At 42.0% G+C, this 24,942-nt stretch overlaps 4 protein-coding genes and 1 long non-coding RNA gene across 5 annotated transcripts; 2 read left to right on the forward strand and 3 right to left on the reverse strand.

Moving 5' to 3' along the window:
• Window positions 1-2,315: 2,315 nt before the first annotated feature.
• On the forward strand, window positions 2,316-5,780 carry LOC129589685 (DBH-like monooxygenase protein 1 homolog). Its single transcript, XM_055484525.1, has 14 exons — window positions 2,316-2,646; window positions 2,713-2,874; window positions 2,953-3,162; window positions 3,447-3,533; window positions 3,619-3,807; window positions 3,981-4,083; window positions 4,149-4,244; window positions 4,470-4,543; window positions 4,607-4,661; window positions 4,768-4,892; window positions 5,023-5,082; window positions 5,144-5,277; window positions 5,346-5,559; window positions 5,631-5,780. Exons 1-14 carry the CDS (start codon window positions 2,374-2,376, stop codon window positions 5,709-5,711), a joined length of 1,863 nt encoding a protein of 620 aa, XP_055340500.1. The 5' UTR covers window positions 2,316-2,373; the 3' UTR covers window positions 5,712-5,780.
• Window positions 5,781-6,932: 1,152 nt separating this feature from the next.
• Window positions 6,933-10,409, reverse strand: LOC129589615 (uncharacterized). The gene is made up of 8 exons (XM_055484432.1): window positions 10,090-10,409; window positions 9,577-9,894; window positions 9,390-9,465; window positions 8,891-9,316; window positions 8,371-8,660; window positions 7,859-8,265; window positions 7,483-7,607; window positions 6,933-7,326 (listed from the first exon to the last, which is right to left on the reverse strand). The coding sequence occupies exons 1-8, from the start codon at window positions 10,217-10,219 to the stop codon at window positions 7,146-7,148; spliced, it is 1,953 nt and encodes a 650-aa protein (XP_055340407.1). The 5' UTR covers window positions 10,220-10,409; the 3' UTR covers window positions 6,933-7,145.
• Window positions 10,410-10,858: 449 nt separating this feature from the next.
• On the reverse strand, window positions 10,859-14,377 carry LOC129589618 (uncharacterized). The gene is made up of 8 exons (XM_055484436.1): window positions 14,035-14,377; window positions 13,572-13,883; window positions 13,381-13,456; window positions 12,884-13,294; window positions 12,343-12,635; window positions 11,852-12,258; window positions 11,564-11,688; window positions 10,859-11,385 (listed from the first exon to the last, which is right to left on the reverse strand). Exons 1-8 carry the CDS (start codon window positions 14,159-14,161, stop codon window positions 11,205-11,207), a joined length of 1,932 nt encoding a protein of 643 aa, XP_055340411.1. The 5' UTR covers window positions 14,162-14,377; the 3' UTR covers window positions 10,859-11,204.
• Window positions 14,378-15,160: 783 nt separating this feature from the next.
• On the reverse strand, window positions 15,161-17,858 carry LOC129589678 (uncharacterized). Its single transcript, XM_055484515.1, has 7 exons — window positions 17,580-17,858; window positions 16,837-17,121; window positions 16,703-16,778; window positions 16,327-16,640; window positions 16,195-16,244; window positions 15,743-15,867; window positions 15,161-15,590 (listed from the first exon to the last, which is right to left on the reverse strand). Exons 1-7 carry the CDS (start codon window positions 17,758-17,760, stop codon window positions 15,410-15,412), a joined length of 1,212 nt encoding a protein of 403 aa, XP_055340490.1. The 5' UTR covers window positions 17,761-17,858; the 3' UTR covers window positions 15,161-15,409.
• A 2,712-nt stretch (window positions 17,859-20,570) lies between these two features.
• LOC129589677 (uncharacterized) lies at window positions 20,571-22,457 on the forward strand. Its single transcript, XR_008690643.1, has 4 exons — window positions 20,571-21,382; window positions 21,583-21,695; window positions 21,936-22,033; window positions 22,111-22,457. It is a non-coding gene; the product is annotated as an uncharacterized LOC129589677 (long non-coding RNA).
• The last annotated feature ends 2,485 nt before the right edge of the window (window positions 22,458-24,942 follow it).

The raw sequence follows: 24,942 nt of genomic DNA on the forward strand, positions 1-24,942 counted from the left end.
AATGTTTATGGTAATGGAACCAGTTGAATCTGTTGATGTGATAATAATAAGTGCCGATTTGCAATTTACCCATTGCTAGAGGAAAAATCCCATGTGTCTCCCAGCTTTATGATTTTAACGCGCTTCGCAGTCCAGTTACTTCTTTCGGGTAGGAATACGAAGAGCACCGTTGTCCCGTATTTTATTTGGTGGTGCTAATTGCAGCGGAGTGAAGAGCGCATGCACATTTTACTGCTGCATTATGAAAATTAATTTACCGAAACTGGGTGACCAAGCGTACGTCAGAGCTTCTTCCAACGCCGCAACGCTAAGGTTCGTTTGAGGTAATGCGATCCGGTGCATGCCGATATATTTTGGGATATTTAAGAACTTTCTGAAGTTCGTTATCAGGAGATCACGCTTAAAGCGCGCGTAAAACGCAATCGATTCGTATCCGCGCAGAATGAAAGCTTCCATACGCCGAAATATTTCCAAGGTCGTGCTGTCAGTGCCATCTTGTATGATGTTTGAGCAGAGACTCATCGTTGCTTCAAATGTTTCACTGACACCTACAAAGTACTGTAAGAAAAAAACGAACTTAAGACTTAAATTTTATTTAAAAACTGTTGTGTGCATGATACGAATAAGACATAACTGAATAACGGCATCAGATAATTATAACGCTCAATCGAAAGAATACATGATACGCACCTGGTTGGCTTAGTCGGTACATTCTCGTATCATTTGCGTATGGATGTACAATGGAATTTACAGCTTTGATGTGCCTTTCGGATTGAATCAGCGGCATAGATGCCATCAAAATCATTGGTCAGACAAACATGGTGCTATTGTTATGGTGCGTATTGTCAATTGCTTCAAATGCTTAGTAGTCAGAATAAAGTAAAAAAGATTGCTAAAACTCCAGTATACACGGGGAACGAGAGAACTTACCTATATCATTCTGTTTCCCAGTTTAAGCTGTTCCTCTGTAGTCAAAATGCACCATGTCCTGTAAGACAGATGGCCTTTGAATGGTCCACGGAATAAACTCTTGAGTTACTTAGTCATAACTCATAACTGCAAAAGTTTTGGGCGTGACCTGCATTTTTAAGAGCCTGCAACTTTTTGACCTTCTACTTTTCAAACATCTTTCTACCCGTATTATACTATTATGCGTGAGTTACCACGCCGAACATCTGGTTGCATACATTAATACAGCGAATGCGCTTGCCACATACAGTGTTTAATCAGTTAACAGCTTCAAACTCATTATAACGTAATCACTTCTGAAGGGTAGCAATCCATGTGGAAGACCATAATTAACTGCCTACCCTAGTGGTTCCCAAATGCTGCGATATTTTCTTATAAGTGCGGATAAATCATTTTCCATGTCACATTTGCGGAAGATGTGAACAACCAAGTGGTCTGTGATGCAATTTTAGTGGAGACAGTGATGGCTGCTTGCGGCATAACTATTTTTCAGATCTCTAACTTCTTTTGTGAAAAGCGCTCCTTCCGGACTGACTGTTCTTCAACTACTTTCCATAAATCTCTTTGAAAACCTTCGCAGATCATTGCAAGATGTTAAATAAAAAGAGCGAAACTCATCAAAAAACTTTCTTCAAGTACGCGCTTTCGCAAAATATTAATTAAAAATATTTTTTGCTTGGTCGTTGTGTAAGTATTCTTGTGACCTTTTTTACGCTAATAACCTAACATCCGTGTACCAATGAAAACATTGTAGTTTTACTCTAGTTTTTTGTGCGTTAAGGTTATTACAGCTGCAGGCTGAGATAAACCATGAACTTGAGAATTTGTCTAGTTTTACCGCTGCAACTGTACGTATTATAATAAATTTTCCAAATTTAAGCGAACAGTTGATTTATAGACTCGTTGGGCTTAACTGAGCGGCGGTAATTTTTAGTCTAGTTTCTTCCACAACGAACCGATAACATTCTCTAAGAAATTAAGGTCATTAAAAAATTTTTGACTGAATGGGATCCCAAAAGAATAAAAGCCCAACGTACGAGTAGATTGTCTGGCGTAATGGATTATTGCACGATTTTCATCTGACAGTACTCATAATAATTATTTGTATGACAGCTGCATTTGCGCGCCTTTTAGATAACAACGTTTAATTAGCACAAAAGGGCTTATGTAAGTTACGAACATGGTGCACACCAACCAAGGCAACAACAACGCGTGGCCGTAAGCTCAGGCATTGATTTACCAAATTTTTATCCTCAGGCATTACAATTAAACCAATTTTATTTAGCGCACGTGAAAGAACGGATGGCTCACATGCATTTCAGTTTTATTTCAGCAATATTTTCTTCATCACCACCGCTGCTGCTACTGTTTTTGGGTTGCAGGCAAAAATTTGTATGTACAAATATGCAAAGCGGAACGTTATCTTGTTGGGTGTTCCTCTTGCTGCTTTATGGTAACCACAGCATTGAGCTATCCAGTGTCCGCCGGTTCCAAGGCCCCGCCCCCGACCAACCGTTGGAGATCAGCTGGGGCACGAACGAGTCACACATTGAAGTGCAACTGTCATATCCGACGCACGGCTGGCTGGCCATGGGACTGTCACCCGACGGCGGCATGGACCAATCGGATGTGCTGTTTGGATACGTCGATGATTTGACTTTGGAAGTTATTGTTCAAGTAAAGATAACCAAACTTAAAGTTGCAGGTGACACCAGTTTCAGACTGCCAAGGTGTTGCATTTAGGACCGTTATTTACAAACCAACCCGGCCCAAATGGCGGTGAATTTAAGTTTGGATGCCCAACAAGACTGGCAGAAAATCTCTGGATACAAAAATGGAACATACACGAGTATCCGAGCAGCGCGTTGGTTGATAACGTGTGACGAGGCTGACCGGTCCTTTCGGGTAATTTTGTGATACAGTTGTAGGTCGGTCACCATTGCTGTAAAAGTGTAAATATTGCATATTTCGCCTTCTGTACAGGATGTTGCGCAGTATGTTATATACAGTCTACACAGCCAGCCGCTGACAAGTCCTACGTCGCTTGTGCCTTACCACACTTTCCGTGGTATGGCCAGCATTAATTTTGTTGCACAAAGTAAAGCCGACGAGGGCGATCGGCAAGCAGATCATGAAACAGCTACCAAGCTTCACAGCGAAGAGACCAAAAAGATGCTCTTCAGCATTGGAAATGTGAGTTAGGTACCGGCTGCAATATCTAACACCAATCGAGTGATACTTGCGTAAGCTTGCTATGTAAGACACATTGTAAAATGCGTCTACGAAAAAACGATGCGCGGATAGTGTCTTGGTGCGGTTTGCAAGCGTTTGGCTATCTTGAGCACGAGTTTTCACAATAAATATACAACTTAGTTTACTGGGCTTTTAAAGCTTTGCTTTACACAGGATGGTACGCATCTCGATTGCTGCCACGCGTCCCAGATATTGTGACTAAAAGAAAAAATACTTTTCTGCAGGTCGTTGTGACGAACGATACGGACTCGGTGTCCTGGTGCGCGCTACATACGGTGCCGAAACTGGAGAAAAAGTATCACGCTGTTGCAGTATGTTATGCGCTGTGTTATGCAATAATCTCGATAAATTAAGTGTACTTTTCATAACATGATTATTGCTGCCATGATCATGCAGACCCAACCCGACATCGACAAGCAAAATGCCGAAAATATTCGCCAGATACTGGTGTATGCATGTAATGACATTCCTCAGTATGCGCCGGAATTAATCAAGGGCAAATTTCGTTGCAATCCCACGGATGGTGTGTCGTTCATTTTGAAGTACTGCCCCGTCATAACGGTGGCATGGGTCATGGGCCAAGCGGTACGCAGTTTCTCTTAGATCAACCGCATTAGTTTTAATGCTAATGATTTGCCGATATGCGATGCTAAAGCCTGACCGTCGTATTTACATCGCTTTACCAGTTTCAGCGTTCTTTGACTTTCTATTGGTAATTTGAATTTTTGTTCGTTTTAAATGCCCCTGTTACAATTCAGAGCATCACTTCCTATCCCAGAGTGACCGGTCAACCATGGGAACCGGAAATGTCGGGGAAGTACCTACTCTTACAGGTGCACTACAATAATCCCGAGCGCCGCTGTACGTTCTATGTTATTATTTCTTCGCCGAATGTGGAACAAGAGGTGCTTTTTGTTATATTACAGCGTTTGCGGATGACTCCGGAATAATATATCACTTGAGCGAACAACTGCAACAATACGACATGGGCACACTGATGGCCGGGGTGACTGGTATGGATTGTGAGTACTTAAGAAAATTGTACGAAAATAATTTTCCTTTATCCGTGTCTTCGGATTATCTATCACATAATATGAAATGCTACATTTATTAAATAAACTCAGTAAAATAACAGCAAGTTGGACATTAACGAATGAGCTCATTTTATTTCACTACGGGTAAATGAAGCTCTCTTCTGTTTAAATGGTATTTAATTAATTTCTAATTCTATTTTATCTTTGGAGCAGTTACTATGACCTTGCCTCCAGGACAAAAAGCCTTCACGGTGCAAGCACATTGCTCCAGTTTCTGTACCCATGTGGTGCGTATAATATTATCTGGAAGCGTTTTGCGGTTTTGTGAATGATCAATGTGATGATTACAGCTTCCTACAGACGGCATTACAATCTTCTCCAGTGTTTTTCACATGCATACACGAGGTAGGCAAAGCATGCCGGTAGCGGAATGCAGGTAGCCTTTATATAAGTGGCAATTAGTTACTAATTGTCATTACTATTCAATGTTGTGATCGGTATTGTTTTCTAGGTTTGAGTGGCGTTATACGGCACTTCCGAGGCTCCAGAGAACTGCCGATCATCGATGCCGTTTCTAATTATGATGTCATTCTTCAAACTATGCGACCTGTTACTCCGTTTAGGAAATTTCTTCCGGTAACGATCGGTGCGCGCGCTTATACAAGTGACATTATGCACATCATCGGACTTGTGTTTATTGAGTGCGCCTAGAAAGACCAACATCTCACCGTGACTGCATAATGTTTGTTCCATTAATTTTATTTAGGGTGATCGGCTCGTCGTGGAGTGCAATTTTACCACGCAAAAGGACATTCAACCAGTGTTTGTACGTTAAGTTCTTAGACAACAACGGAACAATATTTTCCACAGGCTATATCCCGGTTTAGGGCGGAGAAAACTTTGCGGGAGAAACATGCCAAGCGTTCATCAACTATTACCCCAAGTCCGCACTGCAGACTTGCGGAACGCAATTCCGTGTACCGGGTTACTTGGCAATACTGTCGCAACCACGAAAAAACCGGTACTTTTATCGTAGATCTGTGCGTGCTAGATGAAATGACCATTTTGCTTCCTGATATATACCCGCAGTAAGATCTTCCGGCCTAAACTAACGCCGGAAGTGGCTAGCATCCTGCTGATTGGAAGTAGTGATTTACCTGCAGTACGTCGCTTCATGGTCCAGCAACTACAACCACAAGTACAAAAGTACTTCAGCAGTCACATGTGGAACGATGAGGACGTCCGACTACTGCAAGAATTCTACACGAAAAGTGGCAGCTATCTGGGCATTTGTGACGTGCAGGTTAGCGCCCATCCGTACGTAAATTTTATGAAAGGCTTATATGGGTGCGGGAATTATAATGACCTTTGTAGGGAAATATGACGACGATTCCCAACGACAACCCACCGGCGATCGCGCAATGGACTCCTAAAGATAGCGATTCGTGCCAATGAAGATACAACTGAAACACGTTATACTACGCAATCCGTCTAAATCAGAGGGTTCGTGCTTCGATAATAAAAAGGTGAAGGCTCCGCATACCACCTTTTACCACCGTTGGCTCCTAGTACCACCTTTTGCACACCACTTTTGACTCCGCATACCACCATTTAATTTTTCTTGCAGCGGTATTATTATGAATTAATAAGGACATCTGGTAAAACCGAATGGTTAAATCCTGGTCTTTTCAAATTACTTCACTAGCCATGTTCGGATACCGTGTTTGGTGTACGATGTTCGCAACGTAACGTTATGTACGGATATTACGGGCACACGCTTCCATACAAACAGTACGCATAAACATTTCCCGTGTGTGTTCGTACTGTTTTTCCATAGCGTCGGTTGCGATACTGAATGCCTTCAAGTTGCCGTCTTTATCCGGCCGGTAAACGGAAAGATTATCATCTTGTTTCTTGATGTTAAAAAATTCACTTCTAAAAATTTTAAAAATTAAATGGTGGTATGCGGAGTCAAAAGTGGTGTGCAAAAGGTGGTATTAGGAGCCAAAGGTGGTATGAAAGGTGGTACTAGGAGCCAACGGTGGTATAAAGGTGGTATGCGGAGCCTTCACCTAATAAAAATTATGAAATAATATGATTGTCTACCTATTACCTAATTGCTTTGTTGGTTAGCGCACGATTGGCGATTTTTTGTTATGTCAATAGTTACACTAGTTCACTTTACAGAGTACTAATTACACTAGTTTTTCTGTTATAAATGCCGTTTTCTTTGATACATAGTTTGTACTCGCATAATGATACTTATTAAAGTTCCGGTAGTTCACTTTGTATCCATTAATGGATACAAAGTGAACGGTAAAGAAAAATGCAAAGAAAACGGTAATACCGTTTTCTTTGCATTTTTCTGTGCCCTCAGAAACTTTCACGGATCCAGTTTGCATCAAATGCTAAAATTACTGCGTCAGGTCAGTTTGCGTGATAAGTACAAATACTTCAATGATCTACAGTATCATATACCTACAATTAAAATTAATCTTTCAGTCACTGTTGTTACGCCCAACTCACTATTTCTGGGAGTGGGAAGTATAAATACAAAATACAGTACAGACCTGTAAAGCATTAAAGACAGATACCTACATTAAACACACAGTATAAAATGCAATATTCATAACGTTTATCTAACGATAAGGTGCCTTGCTTTTAAACAACACAACTGAATTTTATGATAGGAGTTCACCCAATCTCAGATTTATCCCACTTTTATATCCGTGTTATTGTTAACAGTCGGCATAGGCTTTATTTAAAGTTTAGTAAAATACCAGTGCACAGTTTTCTTTATTCACTATCAGTTATCACTTATTACTGCATCATAACACTTGTTATTGCGCGCCATTTCATTCCCACGACTGCTCTTCGTTCTCATGAAAATTACAGCTGAAAGTCAACGGTCAAAGGCATCGAGTATGTCCAAGTTGTGGCGATTCGAGCTCCTACACGATCCAGATACTTGTTGAGGACCTCTTGTGCTGGATAGCGAAACAGCTTCCAGTAATCACCGGTGTTCATTTTTGGATACGATAAGGTGAAATTGAACCGCGATACATCGTCCCTGTAGAAGAGCCAGGATATACGAGATAGTCACAAAAAATACCAAATCTATGGCGGAAAGTTCTTGCAATATGATAAATACAAGTGAAATCATCGCCAGCCGCAAAACAATGGTCACGTCTTTAGTGCACAATAATAAAGTCGGTCTTTTACTCACCCCTCAACCGTGTGGACGTCGTCGTCGCGTCCATTTAAAGTGATGGTCAGTGTGATGTCATCTATCGTTATGGGGTTGGCTTCGGCAAAAGCTTGTTGGACAGCGGCCATAACGCGATCGGTATTCTGTGTACAGTAAATCAAACTGAGTGTGGTAAGACAGTCTTAGTGATTAATCCGTAAATGGTTGTTACAGATCCCCTTAAAACACTTGAGAACAAATCTTGGGTTGCGGAATAAGATATTACGATATGGGATAGCCGATAGAAGAACAGTCATGTTTTTCAGCTAACAAACATGAAGCTTCTACACGCTACTCTCTTGAAGTTCAGGTTCATGTTAGCAGGTATAAATTTGTGTTAAGTCTTTTCACTCACCAACATTTTTTCTTTCGATGTGTAATAACCTTCCTTTACAACTACGTCGTAGCGGGAAGACGTCGGTTCCATAAGTTCAACGGGCAAAATAAACTCTGCTCTTACCGGGCAGTACGGCTGTGGAATAACAGCAACGCTAGTTTGACAAAGATATTTTTTCATATCTCTTAGCAGTACGCGATCTGTCGGATCCTCCCGGATGAGCTTAAAAACATTCCCGACGAAATCGCCATCCGATTGCCTTTTGTCTAAGGTAAGCCCTTCTAGCTTAGAGTATATGGTCTGTGCGTAGGAAAGCCGACCATCGAGAACGGCTTTCTCCTCAAATATGCCGGTGTTGAAGTAGACGAAGAAGTTGACAGCTAGCCCTTCCGGGTCGAAGTTCCAGAGACGCACTTGCACGGATCCTGTTAAAATACTGTAAGTCAGTAGGCATTACATAGCTATTGCAGCTAAATGTTCAATTTGCAGCAGAAAATCAGTGACGTTGGATTCATATTTTTTTGCTCTACCTTTTCCTTTTAAATCAGTGTCGGCATTGAGACGGTCTGTCATTAATGTTTCCAGTTCTGGTAGCAACTGGATGCTAATCGGCAGATTCGTATACATTCGGAAGGAATGGGCTCGCATGATGGGGAATTCTGGCAGGTAGGGGATACGATTCCCCTTTCGGCTTTGGGCATCTGGGTCGTATCTGTAGTAGCGGCCCGCGCCATCTGCTTCCAAGTTGGATACGCCCATTGTTTCTTGATATATCCTTTGCTTGACGGTCGCCACGAAAGAAAACGGCAGAACACTTATTCTGGCAAAAATAACGCACAACAATAATCCAAGAAAAAGACCGCTCGGTTGTCAAAGACTGCTGTAGTTTATATGAAGTCAGCCTTTACATTTCCCGAAAGGGTATACAATAAATGAGATTACAGAGCAATGCTTGCTTCAAAGTGTACAATAACCGGCGAGTAATTAATCTACACTAGGCGCAAATCTCAGGACCCTTTCGTTAGTAATACTACGAAGTTATGAACGTACTCCGAAAATGCGCCATTTGATCTGTTGATGGCTATCGCTGGTTCAAATGGGGCAAAATGCAGTTGTGCATTGCTGGTTCCGTCCTCGCCACAATTTTGCTCCACTCTATTTCGCAGGATTATAGCCTTTTGATCAGATTGCAACTGATCAGTATCAAAATCCCCGGATGTCGAACTGTTTCCCGCCGCAAGATAATATGTTGTCGCGGAGGTATGATAAGGGGCGGCATTAGTGAAGACTTTCCCAGTGGCGGGTGTTAAGCCTTTTTCCCCCAGCCGCTGCCAGAAAGTTTCGGCGGAAGGAGGGGAAATTTTTGGCAGCTCCAGGAACGATAGCTTCTGCGTAGGTTTGAATCTAGGCGTGTAATCACCGGGTGAAGGAAGCTTATTCGCCGGCAGAATATAGATGACTGACACAACAGGTGACCTTCAATAACATCAACATTTGCACAATACCCTCGCATAACCCAAATTTAAACGAGCGGCTTGGAGAGCTTTACCCGGTGCTAGTAAAATCATCCCACGTATCCCCCAGTTTTACGATTTGAACGCGTTTCGCAGTCAAATTGCTTTTTTCTGGTAAAATCACAAAGCGGTGAATACTACTTTGAGGTTAAAAATCTAATGCCATTCAAAAACATTGGACTTTCGAAAATCATCGAAATCACGGTTTATTGCTATAGTTACCGAAACTGGGTGACCAGGCGTATGTTAGTGCTTCTTCGAGTTCCGGAACGCTCAGGTTATTTTGTGGCAGGGCAACCCGATGGAGACCGATAAACTTCGAAATGTTAAGGAATTCTTTATACTGCATTGCAGGGATGTCCCGCTTGGGTCGTGAGTAGAATGCCAGAGGTTCATATCCGCGCAGAAAAAATGCATAAGCGCGCCGCTTTTGGACATTTTCGCTGTCGTCAGCGCCTGTGTTGTTGGTGTCGAAAACGTCATATCGTGAACCGTTTGAGCAAAGACTAACTGTCGCTGCGTAGGTTTCGTGATCACCTACTGCAGAAAAAAAGCCATTTAAAATCGCTATTTTCGCCATTAAAAATCGCTATTTTCGCCATTAAAAATCGCTTTCAGCCAATTAATGGCAAACAATATTTAACGCATGTGAAACTGTTTTCGGTCAGTGACGTGGCAGTATATTGACTTGCAATACATCGCCTACGTAAAATAATTTGAGGAGTAAGAACTTACATGGTTCGGTTAGTCGGTGCAATCTCGTATCGTCTGGATATGGATTTGCAATGGTATTGACAGCCCTGATATGGCTTTCCGATCGGCTGAAAGTTGAAGATAACATAAAAATTAGAAAAATGATAATCATGACGTCAGTGGTAGTGTTGTAGGCTTCTGCCTTCGATTACAGTAAAAGCGCGTTATAACAGCTACTCTGTGTAAAATGAAGGCAGAATTTGATCAAAGTCGTTTTCCCTTGGTCGATGTGATCTGCCGTATAAAATCGTTTTGTTGTCGACACAATGAGTCGCCAACTTTGCACCGTGTTAAGGCACGAGGAAAAACAGGTTTACCAGCACAAATTGGACCCAACGCTTGCACTGCTTATCAGATTTAACAGTGCAATAAAGGAAGTCTCAGTAATGCATATATCACCCACAGGCTTAATAAATTTCCTCTTATTTAATTTTTCCTCATAACGAAAGGAACGTCAACCAGGATATAACCGCTTTAAATCAAGGTTAAAGAGATAAATCAGCACAACCATAATGATCCTTCTAATTACAGCTACGACTGTCTAGACTGAGAGCGCAGTAAACAAGCTAAAATGGCTAGTTAAACAGCAAAACAAAACGCAGCCTTCAAAAAACCCAGGTCAAACTGTCCTGATTTATCTTTACTGAGCTTACTGTTACCTTAGCTTTACTGAGCTCTAGGGGACAACTTAGTCACACAGATCGGTTAGTATCATAAGCTCACAATTTAGAGTTTTTGGTGATAATCGGTAAAATCCAGTAGTAATTCGGAAGAAATGTGGTGATAGACGAACATGATTTAAGTAAAACTTAAGCTGTAGTATTAGATAGATCACGGTAGCATACGGTAATCGTGTAACTGTTCAGTGAGTGTGCGCATGCAGTAAAGCAATCGCCCGGTCGGATTCCGTGATTTACGTACGTGAGTAAAAGTGCTAAATTTACTGATCGATCTCGACGTGAGCAAAAGTGAAAGTAACAGTGGGCACATAAAATCCATCATTAATTTTAGAGTTATGCCGACAGTAATACCAGAACTGCTATGGTACTCTGTACTGGCGAGACATTTCATCCACCATGACAACTGTTCATCAGAAGTTAAAGCTGATTGTCCATGGTCAAAGGCATCGAATATGTCCATGTGGTGGCGATTCGGGCCCCTGCACGGTCGAGATACTTGTTGAAGACCTGTTGTGTTGGATAGCGCCACAACTTCCAGTAAGCGCTGGTGTTCATTTTCGGATACGACAAGGTGAAATTAAATCTCGATGCATCGTTCCTGCAAACGATCAAGGATATACAAGGTGGCGCGCTCGTAGGTACATCGTGCGTTGCTACCAAATTATCAAATCTACAGCGGAAAATTTTGAAATGTAACGACTATAGGCGAACTTACGAATATCGCCAGTTGCAAAACAATGGCGAATTTCAGTCGTCCGTAGTAATAGGGCACTCACCCGTCAACCGTGTGGACGTCGTCGTCACGTCCATTTAAAGTGATGGTCAGTGTGATGTCGTCCATCGTTAAGGGATTCATTTCAGCAAAAGCTTGTTGGACTGCGGCCATAATGCGATCGGAATTCTGTGCAAAATAAAACAAGCTCAGGGTGGTTAGATACCTATCGTGTTAAGATATAATACGAAAATTCTTTTTCGCCGTAGAAAGGACCCAGTCTATAGGCGTTGCTTTTTTGTTCCGTCACGTCGACATGTATAAGCTGCGGTTGTGACGGTAACCCACTTACCAGCATCTTTTCTTTCGAACTATAATATCCATCCCTATCTTTTACATCGAAGCGCGAAGCCGACCCTTCCGCTGACTCAATGGGCAGAATAAACTCTTCCGTCACGGGACAGTATGATTGTGGGATAACCGCCAGTTCTTGTTGACAAAGGCGTACAACGGAATGTCTAAGCAGTGCCCGATCGGCCGGAGGCTCCCTCATCAGCCTGTAGACATTCCTGGTAGAATCGCCATCGGAACTCCTTTTATCTAGGATAAGCCCGTCTAATTTAGAATAAATGGTCTGCGCATAGGACAGTCGACCATCCAGGATAGCCCTATCTTCAAATATGCCGGTGTTGAAGTAGACGAAAAAGTTGATAGTCAGCCCTTCCGGGTCGAAATTCCACAGACGCACCTGCACGAAGCCTGTGATAATAATACCGCTGTTAGCTGACAACGCTTTAATTTGAGTTGCCTAATCTGTGTTGCAAAGATAATTATTTGTGCTACCTCTTCCTCTCAAATTCGTGTCGGCATTGAGGCAGGCTGTCATTGGTCCTTCCAGTTCCGGTAACAGCTGGATGCTCATGGGTCGATCCGTGTACATTCGAAAGGAATACATTCGCATCAGCGGAAATTTTGGCAGGTAAGGTAGGTTGTACCAATGTCGGCTTTGTGGATCTGGGTGGTATATGTAATAGCGGTCCCGGCCATCGATTTCCAGGTTGGTTATACCCATATTTAATTCTTGATAAATCTTTTGCTTCACGGTCGCCACAAAGGAAAATGGCAGAACGCTTATTCTGGTAAGGTAAAATACACGCATGACAGTAATCAAAGGAATGAACCATCTAATCGCGTAAATTGGTATTTATTGTTACTGACCGCTGCCGCTTTACAAGAGCAAAATAATTTAAGTAGGCAAAAATTCAGTACGAAGTATATCATGTACACCCAGTAGCACTGTAAGTAACGTATACGAGTACAATACTCTTATTCACGAAGCAATTCCGAACAATCCGTTAATAAGTTACTAATAATGTTAACTTACTCAGAAAATGCGCCATTAGATCTGTTGATGGCTATGGCCGGTTCAAACGGGGCAAAATGCAGTTGCACATTGCTGGTTCCATCCTCGTCACACCCTGCCCCTATTCTGTTTCGCAGAACTATAGCCTTTAGATCAGCCTGTAATTGGTCAGTATTAAAAACGCCTGACGTCGAAGTGTTTCCCGCCCTGAGGTAAAAAAATGTCCGGTAAGCATCAGAAGGGACGTTGTTGATAAAAATTTTCCCCTTAATTGGTGCTAAGCCCTTTTCTCTCAACCGTTGCCAGAAAATTTCGTTAGAAGGAGGTACAATTTTCGGCAGCTCCAGATACGACTGCTTCTGAGCCGGGTAATCTCCGGAAGACGGAAGGTTATTTACCGGCAGAATGTAGTTGACCGTTATAAGAGGTGACCTTCAAATGATAATGACATTTACACCCTAACATTGCGTGCATCGTAAACTTGACCAAGAAAATTTGACAGCCGATTGGCAGTTTACCCGTCAATAGTAAAATCATCCCATGTGTCGCCCAATTTCACGATCTGGACGCGCTTCGCGGTCCAGTTGCTATTTTCTGAGGAAAAGACAAACGTTGAGAAATTTACCGTGAATTTTACTTTCCATCTATCATCCTGCTAACATCCGAAGGAGAAGGTATTTTAAACTGTTGCAATATGTGGCTACATTACCGAAGCTGGGCGACCAGGCGTATGCCAAAGCTTCTTCGAGTTCCGGGACGCTCAGGTTATTTTGTGCCAATGCAACCCGATGGAAACCGACAAACTGGGGAATGTTTAGGAATTCTTTGTACTGGATTGCAGGGATGTCCCGCTTGGGTCGCGCATAGAATGCCAGGGGCTCATGGCCGCGTAGGAAATACGCGTAAACACGGTGCTTTCCTATTTCACGGTCATCGCTTGTACGGTTGGAGTCGAAGACGTCATACTGCGAGCCGTTTGTGCAGAGACTCACCGTCGCCGTGAACGTCTCGTGGTCAGCTACTGCAGGGAAAATGCGGCCTTAAGAGAGTATTTACAAAACCAACAGTGGCAACAGTTACATATGTCTTATTAATGTGGGATATGTTGCAGTCATATCATGATTATTGGTACCCAGAACACCTTCCAATCTGAAAAGATAATACGCATTTACATGGTTGGGTCAGTGGGTGCCATCTTGTATCGTTTGGATATGGATTTCCAAAGAGATTGACAGCTTTGATATGGCTTTCTGATCGGCAAAGAATAACGGACAGCGAAAAAATCAGAAAGTGAATCATGGCAGTATAAGTCTAACTGTCTTAGCAAGGATTCCAGTGGAAATACGGCAAGCTAACGTTGAAATAACCGTTTTCGCGTGGTCGGTGTGATAGATATACTGTACTCTGTACATTGAGAAGGTATGATATCGTGCTTGCGCTGTGGTTATAAACTTCCCTTTTATTTACAGCGTTTTATAGCCAGCGTTTGCAACTGCAAACTCAAGAAGTGTAACAAGTCTACAACAGCCAAAACTGGGCCCAACCCGTTGGATTATTTAATCAGATTTAAGAGTACAATCAAAGCTCTATCGTGAAGTTGCCACCCGCAGCGTCATAGTGAGCGAGTAACTAAGTAGTTGCATAAATACCCGAATAAATTGTTTCTCTTATTTCATTCTCCTTCGTAAAACTAGGAGCGGTAACCAGAATGTCTACCGTGCATTAATCAGCGTTGAAAAGTGTAATGCTAATAACCATTGTACGAGCAATATTCTGTTATGTATATACAACATGTGATTATGCAGCTCATGCCTGCCCTATCCTAGCGAAATAAACTTAGCATCAGTCATTCCGGCAAGTATTTTGGACTGGATGGACAGTATAGCTTGAGCTTCATTCTAGAACAGGTTATTTTATTTTCAGACCACCCGCGCCGCATGACCGGATGAAAATCACCGTACAGCCAGTGGCTGCATTGTGTTTCGGGTGATCGTAACAGAAACTCAACAGCGTTTGCTGCCCGGGTTGATTTTTCTTGCTTTTTAACTTTATCTTTGTGTTTATCGTCGTCAAAAGCTTAATTGTCTTACTGGCCATTGACAAACGCTGGTTTGAACGTATTGGCCGTTGATTAGCCTTTATAAATTACCGTCAACACATTGAAATGACTGGACTTCGTGTTGTTCCTTTACTGTGCACAGAGCAAATTCCCTGGGAACTGACATATTTCACAAGAATTTGGCAGATCGGTGTATTTTACAGTAGTTCACTAGTCTGTTGGATGACCACGTTAACTGTTTTACTGAAAATCCTGTAAAATGATTTTAAGGTGGCATGCGAGTAGACTTCCGAGTTAGTTACATAAGTATAAAGATTTTTAATAACATAACCTAGGCCCACAACATTCTATGACCCTCTTAAACAAAGCATTCTATGCTGGCTAACCAGAGGTCACCAGACTTCTGAGAAAAGTATTTTTTCATTGATGATATAATATTTTATCGCCAAGGCGAAATTCTCACGGAACAAGTAGCTAGGATTGACGGGCTAAAGCAGATCATCGGATGCAGGCACCGCGACTGTCCACGTGTGGGCAACTTTAGAGTCTGCAACACTTTGCAAAGCTGCGTTTAGCTCATCATATGATGGATAGCGCCACAGTTTCCAGTACACTCCGCTCTTCATCTCTGGATACGACAGGGCAAAACTAAACCTGGAAGCGTCCCGCCTGTGCAGGAAAAGCAGACACAATTATTACTATATTTAATAACCAACGATTTGTGGTACTTGTTGAAATAGCCGGGGAAACGTCAGCAAACCGAAATTAATTAGGAAATACTATATGTAGGTACGTCTGCTGTGTGAGTGTGTGTAGCTTACTCTGTGGTTGTCTGGAAATTGTCATCACGTTCAATCAGGGTTATGGTCAGCGTGATATTATCCATTATTACAGGATTTGCGATGGCAAAAGCTTGCTGCACTGCATCCAAAATTTTTTCCGATTTCTACGAAGAAACGGTTTCTTATATTGTAGCTCTTGTTATAAGGTAGTGGCTATTTAAACTAAATGATGCAACTGATGACGGTGCCCATAGCACCAGACTTCCACGGTACTGTGCGCACAAGTATCGGAAACTCAAAGTTCGGCTTTATTAAGGTTTTCAAGTACTACCGCACCACAACTTCAATATGGCAAATTCTGTCTATTAAAGAGTTCTGTGCAGTTACGGGGACACAACTAAAATGTCCGGGAGGGCGTTTTTGCCGGTTGCACTCGCGTATTGCTGGTATTATTGGGTTTCCTCAGTCGGGCAAATAAATTTACAGCTTACCGGCCGCCATTTTATAAGTGTATCCTCCCTTCGGAAGTTGGATGACCGTTCTACGAACAAAGTGAATGTCATTTTGGAGGACACGGCTGTTCTTCTGCCGGTAAGGAAAGCCACTTATTCTCTCCTTCGCACGTTGTTGGGCAACCTCCATCATATCGGCCTTCAACTGGTCCGTGTCGAAAAAGCCGTATGTTGAGTTTTTCGCTAGATAGACATGTTCCAGGACGGAGGTCGTGTAAAAAACGGGACCATCGTATACTGGCAAACTCTTATTCTGCAAACGCTGGATAAAATCGCTGACAGATGGTGGAACAATTTGGGTCAACTCGTGGTTTGTGGAGTTGCGATCGTATAACCAGGGATACCGCGGAAGACCCTTGGAGAAATTCGCCGGCGAGTAGATAGTTGACACCGGTAGCGTATAGCGAATCTGCATCAACGGAGACCTACGAAATAACAAACGATTTATTCTGATGTGAAAAAAGATGAAGCCATAACGTATGGTTACCCGTTTGACGAAAAATATGTGGTTCCATTATCAATTTCCAGGATTTCAGCACGCGTCGCTGACCAGTTGGCGTTTTCTAACATACACGTTCATTGTAAATATTACCGGATTCACTAATATTGAGGCAATCTTACCAAGACTAGGTAGCCAAGCGTAGGTAAGAGCATTTTGCAGCTCGGTTACTGTTCGGTTATTAATCAGCAGCGTGACCAGGTGCTGACTCATAGATTCCTTCAGTTCCAGGAATGTTCGAAAAAGCTGCATGAGAAAGTCAGGCCGTACATTGAAGCTTGTGCTGTTCATCCCACGTAAGCCACGAAGGTCAAGGTAACGTCGTATGCCTTGCGTTTCATTGAATCTTTTCGCGTCCGACACATTGGGGCATAGACTCAGTGTTCCTGGCAGGGTTTCGTTTTCTCCTAAAATACAAAAATAGTTTGTATAAGCAAAGCCATATTTCCGTATATACAGTATAAGTGCTGGGCCGGAATGTATCAAGACCGACAACAGTCGAAGCACCGGTAATTTTTATGCTCCGGGTGGCTGCGCAACAGCGCTATAAACATTATTGGACGTATAATCAATTTTATTTGCACGGAGCGTAATAAGGTTCCACAGTTAAGAAGATCGTGATAGCAGGTGTGTCTGATCATGATAGATCGTGCACGTGATAGTCTGTCTGTCGCCACGAAGTTTGCCCGTAACAAAAGTAAATCTACTACAACACGTTCCACGGGTCCTGCACCATTCTCAAGTGTTACTCAAAATGGCTTGCTTCAGAAACTGGACTACGTAAATAACCATGCGCCAGCAGTATTGACCTTACAACATAAATGTCTCCGTCGTTTGCAATGGGCATTGAGCTAGAAACACCTACCTAAGTCCCTGATCCAGCTTGGCCTCCTCGTCTTATTAAGGAGTGGGCTTGCAATCCCATCAACAGTTTGGATAGGAGTCGAGAATGTGGCTGGAATAACAATTAGTACCGAAAGAAGAATCACTGCCGCGCACTTTGGCCAGCCACAAAATTTGGTCAAGTATTCTAGCAAGTTACCCATTTTTCCTTGAAATTCAGTAGTCTTCGCGTTACCGGTATTTTAACAAATTGCAGGACGTAACATGGTTTTATATTAATACTCGTGTATGCATCCGTTCAGAGTCCGCCATTTGCGCCGGAAGAAATGTCTGTTACACGTTGTCAGTTCCGGTTATCCTGGCAGTGCAACTCATTTATAGAGTATTAACATTTAGTGACTATGCTCTGCGAATCATTTGAAAACTACTAGCAGACAACTGAATCACTATTGCTGGAACACTTTTCGGTTTCCGGAACTGCTTTGAACCTGTTCAGCATGCAAGCATTTTGCTATTAAACAACACCACTGCCGCAATCTTGATTACTGTCGGTGTTAGTGAGTATTGCGTTAATTTTTCCTGAGATAGAGAAAGTAAACAAAAATCGTTATGTTATATTATATATTCGAGATACGTTGGGTACAGTAACCATTAACTGACATCCGGTGCCTGAGCGAGTTTTAATCTAGACATGTGAAATTTGCGGTGAGAATCCCATAACGCAGCCTCACATTGAATTCCGCTGCTAGGAATGGCTGAATAAAGCTGTTTCGAGTGTTTTAAGCGGTGTTGAACGTGTAGTTTCATTATAATTATTATGGCATATGGATTTGAGCGGAGCTGTGAGACTAGGCAGCTTCGGTCACAGGGGGAAGTTGATCCCTTTGCACATCAGATTTTCTGCCGCAGGCTAAAATTACATATCACAGTGTAAGTCATGCAGGAAAAATGTTGAAGCGTTTCACTTGTGTGACCGTGTTCGTAGAAGTTGCCTGCAGAATCGGCACACGAATGTCCTCAACCAAAGTCGGTACTGTTTATAGGTACTTTGGTGTCTATTGTTAAATGGGATTGTTGTTTTTCCGATGTTGTCAACTGCAGCATCAGTATTGTTAGCCTTTAGGACATCGTTTGTATCAAAAAGTGAGTGCTTCTGTTTGCTTAGTTTACTTACTTGTGCAATTATAGCAGCGTATGTCTGCAATTTACTTTTAGGGTCAGCGTAATAAAAAACAAAATAATTTCTGCAGAGCAATGGGAATTTTATTTCACCGAAAATATTAATACTATGCTCTTAAAGCATCTGAACTCGAATTGCGTAATCCGCGCTTCGGGGGAGCTTACAACTGTACAGGATAGAAAAGGATGCAAGATCACGAATGAGCTATGATTACGATTACCAGAAGCGAGAGAAACACCACTTCACTGTGCGGCCAGATCGCAGGCCTAATTTATTAGAGCGGAAGAAGAAAACAAAATCAGGTTTAGAAATAGAATGGACAGCTTCCTATAATATGTTAGTCATGCTACTCTCACAGCCAGCTGGTCAGAACAGGTAGTCACACATGGTGAACCGCTTAGACAACATTCATCCGCTTTAATATAGACATTTCGTATGGTATTCAACTAACGGGATCCTATAAAATACAACGCACAAGGGTTGTACATTCGTCCAAACAAACTTACGTTAAGGTGGGATTGACTTCTTTAAATATTAGCTAATTCTGAATTGCCTTTTGCCGCTTAAGAAATTCTATAACCTCTATCCGCGGAGAATAGTCGACGCAGCACGTCTCCGTCGGTCCACAGTCCTTGCCATCTCCTGATATCTGGCTGGTGCATTTGCGGGCAACGTCACCGACCTGCATGCACACACCATGGTGGCTGCCCAGCGAATTCACCGCACTGAGTGCCACACACTGTTTCGGTGTCCTTTGCGTCGGGGCCGTTACACCGAGGTCCTGGCCGCTTAGGCCGAGTGCGCGCGTCTCGTTATTTAGGGGGTCTACACTGGCCGGACCCGTCAGTGTCACCGCATTTTTCATGCTGCCCGAGACACCAGGCACAATTCGCCCACTGGACGGTCCAGGTCCATGACTTTCCGCTCCGGCTACCGTAGTCCATGGAGCCACGGTGGTTGACTGATTCTTTGTCTTATTAAATAATGGGCTTCCAGTCTCGTTGACAGTTTGGATAAGGATCGATGATGTGGCAGGAATAGTAACTAGTACAGAAAAAAGCACTACCGTGAGCTTTGGTACGCCACGAAATTGAATCAGGAGTTCTAGCAAATTATCCATTTTTTTAGAACTCAGTAGTCCAGGCGTCACCGGAATTTTAACAAGCTGCTGGACGTGACATGATTTTGTTCCAATATATGCCCCCGTTTAAAGTCAGCTATTTGCGCCGGAAGAAATGTAAGTTACGTATTGTCAGTTCCGGTTATTCTTGCTGTGATAACTGTCTAAAGTATTCACTTTTCGTGCTTGTGCGGTGTGCCTTACTCTGTTCACCTCGGAATCATTTTAAGACTGTTAACAAACAACTCGATCACTGTTGCTAGAAACGCTTTTCGAGATTTCCGGAATCGCTTCGAACCGGTTCACCAAGCATTTTGCTATCAGACAGCACTGTTGTCGGAATCCTGAGTTACTGTCGATGTTAGTGTGTTTTGTGGTAATTTCTCCTGAGGCGCAGAAGTTAGCAAGATCGTTTTGTTTTACATCCGCGATAGGGTGAATGCAGTAACCGGTAACTGACACGCGACGCTTGTGCAGTTGTTCCGTCGAAGTGGCTATGCGCAGGAGTTTCGTACTGTGGTGCTGTACAGAGCATCGTAAGTTACATAGCAACCACAGTAATGTATGATCGTACTTGCACGACGCTGCACCGTGCTTGCACGTACAATGTTTTAAGGTAATATTTTTTTTTACCTTCCCTGAAATTTGTTATGCCCCTGGGGGCCGGGGGGTTCTCTCACCGCAATTTTATATTGATATCAGCATGCGCAAAACATGAGCTGCAATGGGTGGAGACGGAGGCGCAGAGAACCTCAACTTCTTAATTTTATCTTGCAGTTGCCATGGACCATCTCTTTGTATACGGCATTTGTAGCTTATTCTTGCAGTCAGTGAAGTAAAGTGCGTTGATGCTCATACAATCTGTTACCATAATACACACAGGGTGTTCGCGCCAGGTGTGGGCCCCGGTTCGTTTCAGTAAAAAACTATATGTGCCCGAGACGTTTTCAGGTGTGCGCGGCTCGTAGAGAACACGACGGGGGCACTGTATGTTTACGATAGAGCCCGATAAAGGCACCCTTAGCATATAACCGCCATCCTGGCGATAGTGCCTACGGTCTGTCGCCCACGTTATCTTTTACCAGAAAAATACGCTCGCTCGAAATTTCAACTTTGAAATTTGTCTTCGATTTCAACTGGTGATCAAACTGGAAGACGTTTAGTTTTTTGTTTGGCTCTCATTCTCGACGTCATCGTCAACGAATCCGAATTCTAACAGAACAGAAGGAGCACCTTTTGCTTTTCTTGTAGTTTTTGCGATATCGCAGTGAAATGCTTACGAACAGAGTTCTTCGTCCTTCTGCTAGGAGACATTGGAGAAATCTGCTAACTGATAGCTTACCCTATGCGAACTTCTGCTCTGTGACAGCGCTTATCGCATTCCGGAAACTCTGCCTGTAGCATCCGTTCCTATTAAAAATGAAGTCCCAGCCAAATGTGACGATATCGTTCATACCCAGCCCGTCGTCTGCGCGGAGAGGAAAACGGAGAAGAGCTGCGTGCGTTCCAAATTTTCATTCACAGAGTAAGAATAAATTAGGCGATATCGCTAAAAGTTCTGTAAGGTGCTAGTCATTTACGATAGCGTAAACTGAGCATTCAGCGAAAGCGCCGTCTGTATTACACTGCCAACATTAATGCAGTAATTTTCAATGCGACTAATTTACTTCATTTTTAGTTTTGTAGGTATTTTGGCTTTATTAAGCAAATTTTCTTTATTTTTAGGCCGCAGTACCATACGACGGTAGCTTTACAACGCCACACAGGGCCTTCTTGAGAAATTATAGAAAAAGTTGCTCAATGACGAAATCGTCGTCGTGGAAAACAGATTCATCGTCGTAAGTTTTCTTCGTGACGCTTTTACACCATGACTTTAGCGAAAACCAAGATATCCAAACCTGTTCTAAGACAATTTTGTCATTTTAAAAATTAAAAATAAATTTCGTGTCGTTACGGACATGTTGTGGCCAACTTTTATATGCTGTGAGAAATTTGAATTGATTTAACGATTTATGGATTCTGCAAGAGGAGTACGTAGATTACAAAGTAGATTTTTAAGTATTTTGTCGTTGTTGTAGCACCATTCACTGGATGAAAACGCCAACCAAAGGCTTCGCTTTTTGCGGCTTCCTCAAAGATCGGCGATATCGCCATGTCATGACCACCCAGTTCTACAGTAAGCCTGTCTAATTTCTGTATAGCAAAAGTGAGTAATTCTGCTCCTCAGTTTATCTATGGAAATGTTTTTCGTAGTGTACTCCACAGTTCCGGTTGCCACATCAGTAGCGGAAATTAGCTGGATCTTACGTGAGAATTCATCAAAAAAGAACCCCAGTTGAAACTTCAGAATAAGTGTTCCAAAATTCGTCGAGCGAAAGGTGTGCTGACGACATCGTCTGGGCAGAGAATTGCATTTATTGACAATATTGTCTGAATTTCCCGAGGCTTCACACCTGTCTAAAACCTTCCCAAAGTGTTTTTTCCCTTTCATTTTAATGTTTTTTTTAATTAGATGCATTCAGCGTAATACGAAATTTTTTATTTCATTTTCAGTTGTGAATATCTTAATGTTTGAGGGTACATACAATTAAAGTAATAAAGATTAAGAACCTAAGCGAGCACGTCGCGGCCCGGTAGAAAATTACGTATATGGTCGGAAATAATAGGTAAAATCAACAGAATTAGCACGTGTCCTGAACCCGTTTACTACGGTTTTCTGAAACGTTTCCATGGAGCAGCGGACACATTTTGGGCTACGTCGTGACCACAGCAGTACATTCTGCAGCACACTTTCGACACGTAGTCAGTAACGTCAGGAAAGCGACGATAACTCTACTAAAACTATACACATGCAGAACGGTAGCCTTGCGCGCTGTAAAGGTCTTACACGGCGTTCGGCGACGCTTCGAGAACGATTGGCACACGTTGAAAAAGTGCGTGCTGTCGAACCGGGGGCAGCTACATAAAATAATTCACATTTATTTCTGTAAATAATTTTTTCGTATTCACTTTGCACTTTTCTTGTGTAACTTTTCATTTCAGATTCATCGAAAATGAAATCGGAATTTTTTAATAATTTTTTAAAAACATTTTTTAATAACGTTTTAAAAACTGTTTATGAGAACAGGCGAGAGTCGTTCCACTCCTTTTCTCTTTCAGCGTTTAAGTTTGGAGATTATGCGTGATAATGCTATGAGTGTATTGTGCACAGTCCCTTCTCGTGTTAACTGGGACAAATTCTTGATTTGATTGTATCTGTACATACTGAGTGGCGCTCATTGATGTGCATATTGAAAAATAAATTACGGTTTTTTAATAATTTTTTTAATAGCTTTATTATTTTTTTAGTAACGTGTCAGTAAGGGGCAGGGTGAAGCTTAAGGAGAGAGGGCAGCGGACATTTTCGGGGGTTCATAACTGCCCTTCTAAAAACTTCAAGAAGTGTTATTTTTATATGGACTTTTTTTGGAAATTACTGACTGGCCCGAACGGTGTTTTCTGTGGGTAAGCGAAAGATCGCTTTGGTCAAGATGTTCATATTTGAAAGAAAGCTAGGAAGGCATTTTCAAGGCAATATCAAAACACTATCTTATCGCTTGTCAGCTGTCAGCTAGACGATTGCAATTTTTTAAATTTTATAGACTAAACACCATTTTTTCGTGTTACGCAGCGCGTTTTTTTCGGAAAAATCGAAAGTAAAGCTTTGATTCCCGTTGCCTGCTCCTCAGCTTTTTGCAGTAAAACTCTATTAAGAAAGTTGCTATATAACAAGAACTATCATGCAAAAATAAAATAAAAATTTTAGACTTCATTAGTAGCGGTTGAGGAATTTTTGTTACTTCCCACACTTGGCGCGACCACCCTGTACTATACCATCGAATCAGTTGGATCACTAGTCTACGCAGAACCGGTCCACAATATTCCACATGTACAGTACGTACTAGGCAACTAGCACCGCAAAAGAACCGTGTCTATTCATTTTGTCCACCTATCATTTTGTCCACCGCTAATTTTGTCCACCATTCATTTTGTCCACCGTACACTTTGTTTACGATACAATTCGAAAAGTACGGTATTTCTATTTTTTTATGACAAAACTAGTATGAATTTAATAAAATCGCATAGTATGTAATCCGATAAGTATTAATTACATAATTAATTACAAATATTAATTACATAATTTTGCAATCTTTTGTTGCAAAACAGAGTATCTTTTGTTGCAAAACAGACTTTTCTCACATTACAGAGTATTTTTTGTGAGAAAAGTAATACCAATAGGCAGTGGTACGGAAAATACTGTTTTTTTTCCTTTTTTGTTTTTTTGTGGACTGTTTTTGTACTTTACATAAATTACTGATTACATTTTTTTACTGATTCACGGATTCACGGCGTGTGGGAAGAATAAAGTACAGGCAGTACTTTTAATAAAGTACTGACCTTTATTCACGGATTCACGGCGTGTGGGAAGAATAAAGTACAGGCAGTACTTTTAATAAAGTACTGACTTTTCACCGATTCACGGATTCACGGCGTGTGGGAAGAATAAAGTACAGGCAGTACTACGGTAATACCTTACATAAAGTGCTGACCTTTCACCGATTCACGCATTCACGGCGTGTAGGAAGAATTAAGTACAGGCAGTACTAATACCTTACATAAAGTATTGACTTTTCACCGATTCACGGATTCACGCCATATGGGAAGTTTAAAGTCCTGGCAGTACTTTAATTTTCACTAACTCACGGAATTAAGTATATGTGGATGAATACACACTGTGCAGTACTTTAAGTAAAGTGCTGACTTTTCACTTTTTCACGGAATTAGGTATATGTGGATGAATACACATTGTGCAGTACTGGCTTTTCACTTTTTCACAAAATTAGGTATATGTGGATAGATACATCAATCTGCAGTACTTCACACAATCCAGGCATAGTGTGAAGGGCTTTAACATGAGACGTTACAGTAAAGCTATATACTTGTATTTTTGTATGTCTTACTTAATACAAGCACTGTACTGTAATTCAAGCACCAAATACGTACGCGCAATCTGAGTTGGTACACCTTTTCTAGATACAAAATTTT

Source organism: Paramacrobiotus metropolitanus, unplaced genomic scaffold (genome assembly GCF_019649055.1).
Source record: "Paramacrobiotus metropolitanus isolate TYO unplaced genomic scaffold, Prichtersi_v1.0 Parri_scaffold0000036, whole genome shotgun sequence".
In the NCBI taxonomy this organism is placed as follows: Eukaryota; Metazoa; Tardigrada; class Eutardigrada; order Parachela; family Macrobiotidae; genus Paramacrobiotus; species Paramacrobiotus metropolitanus.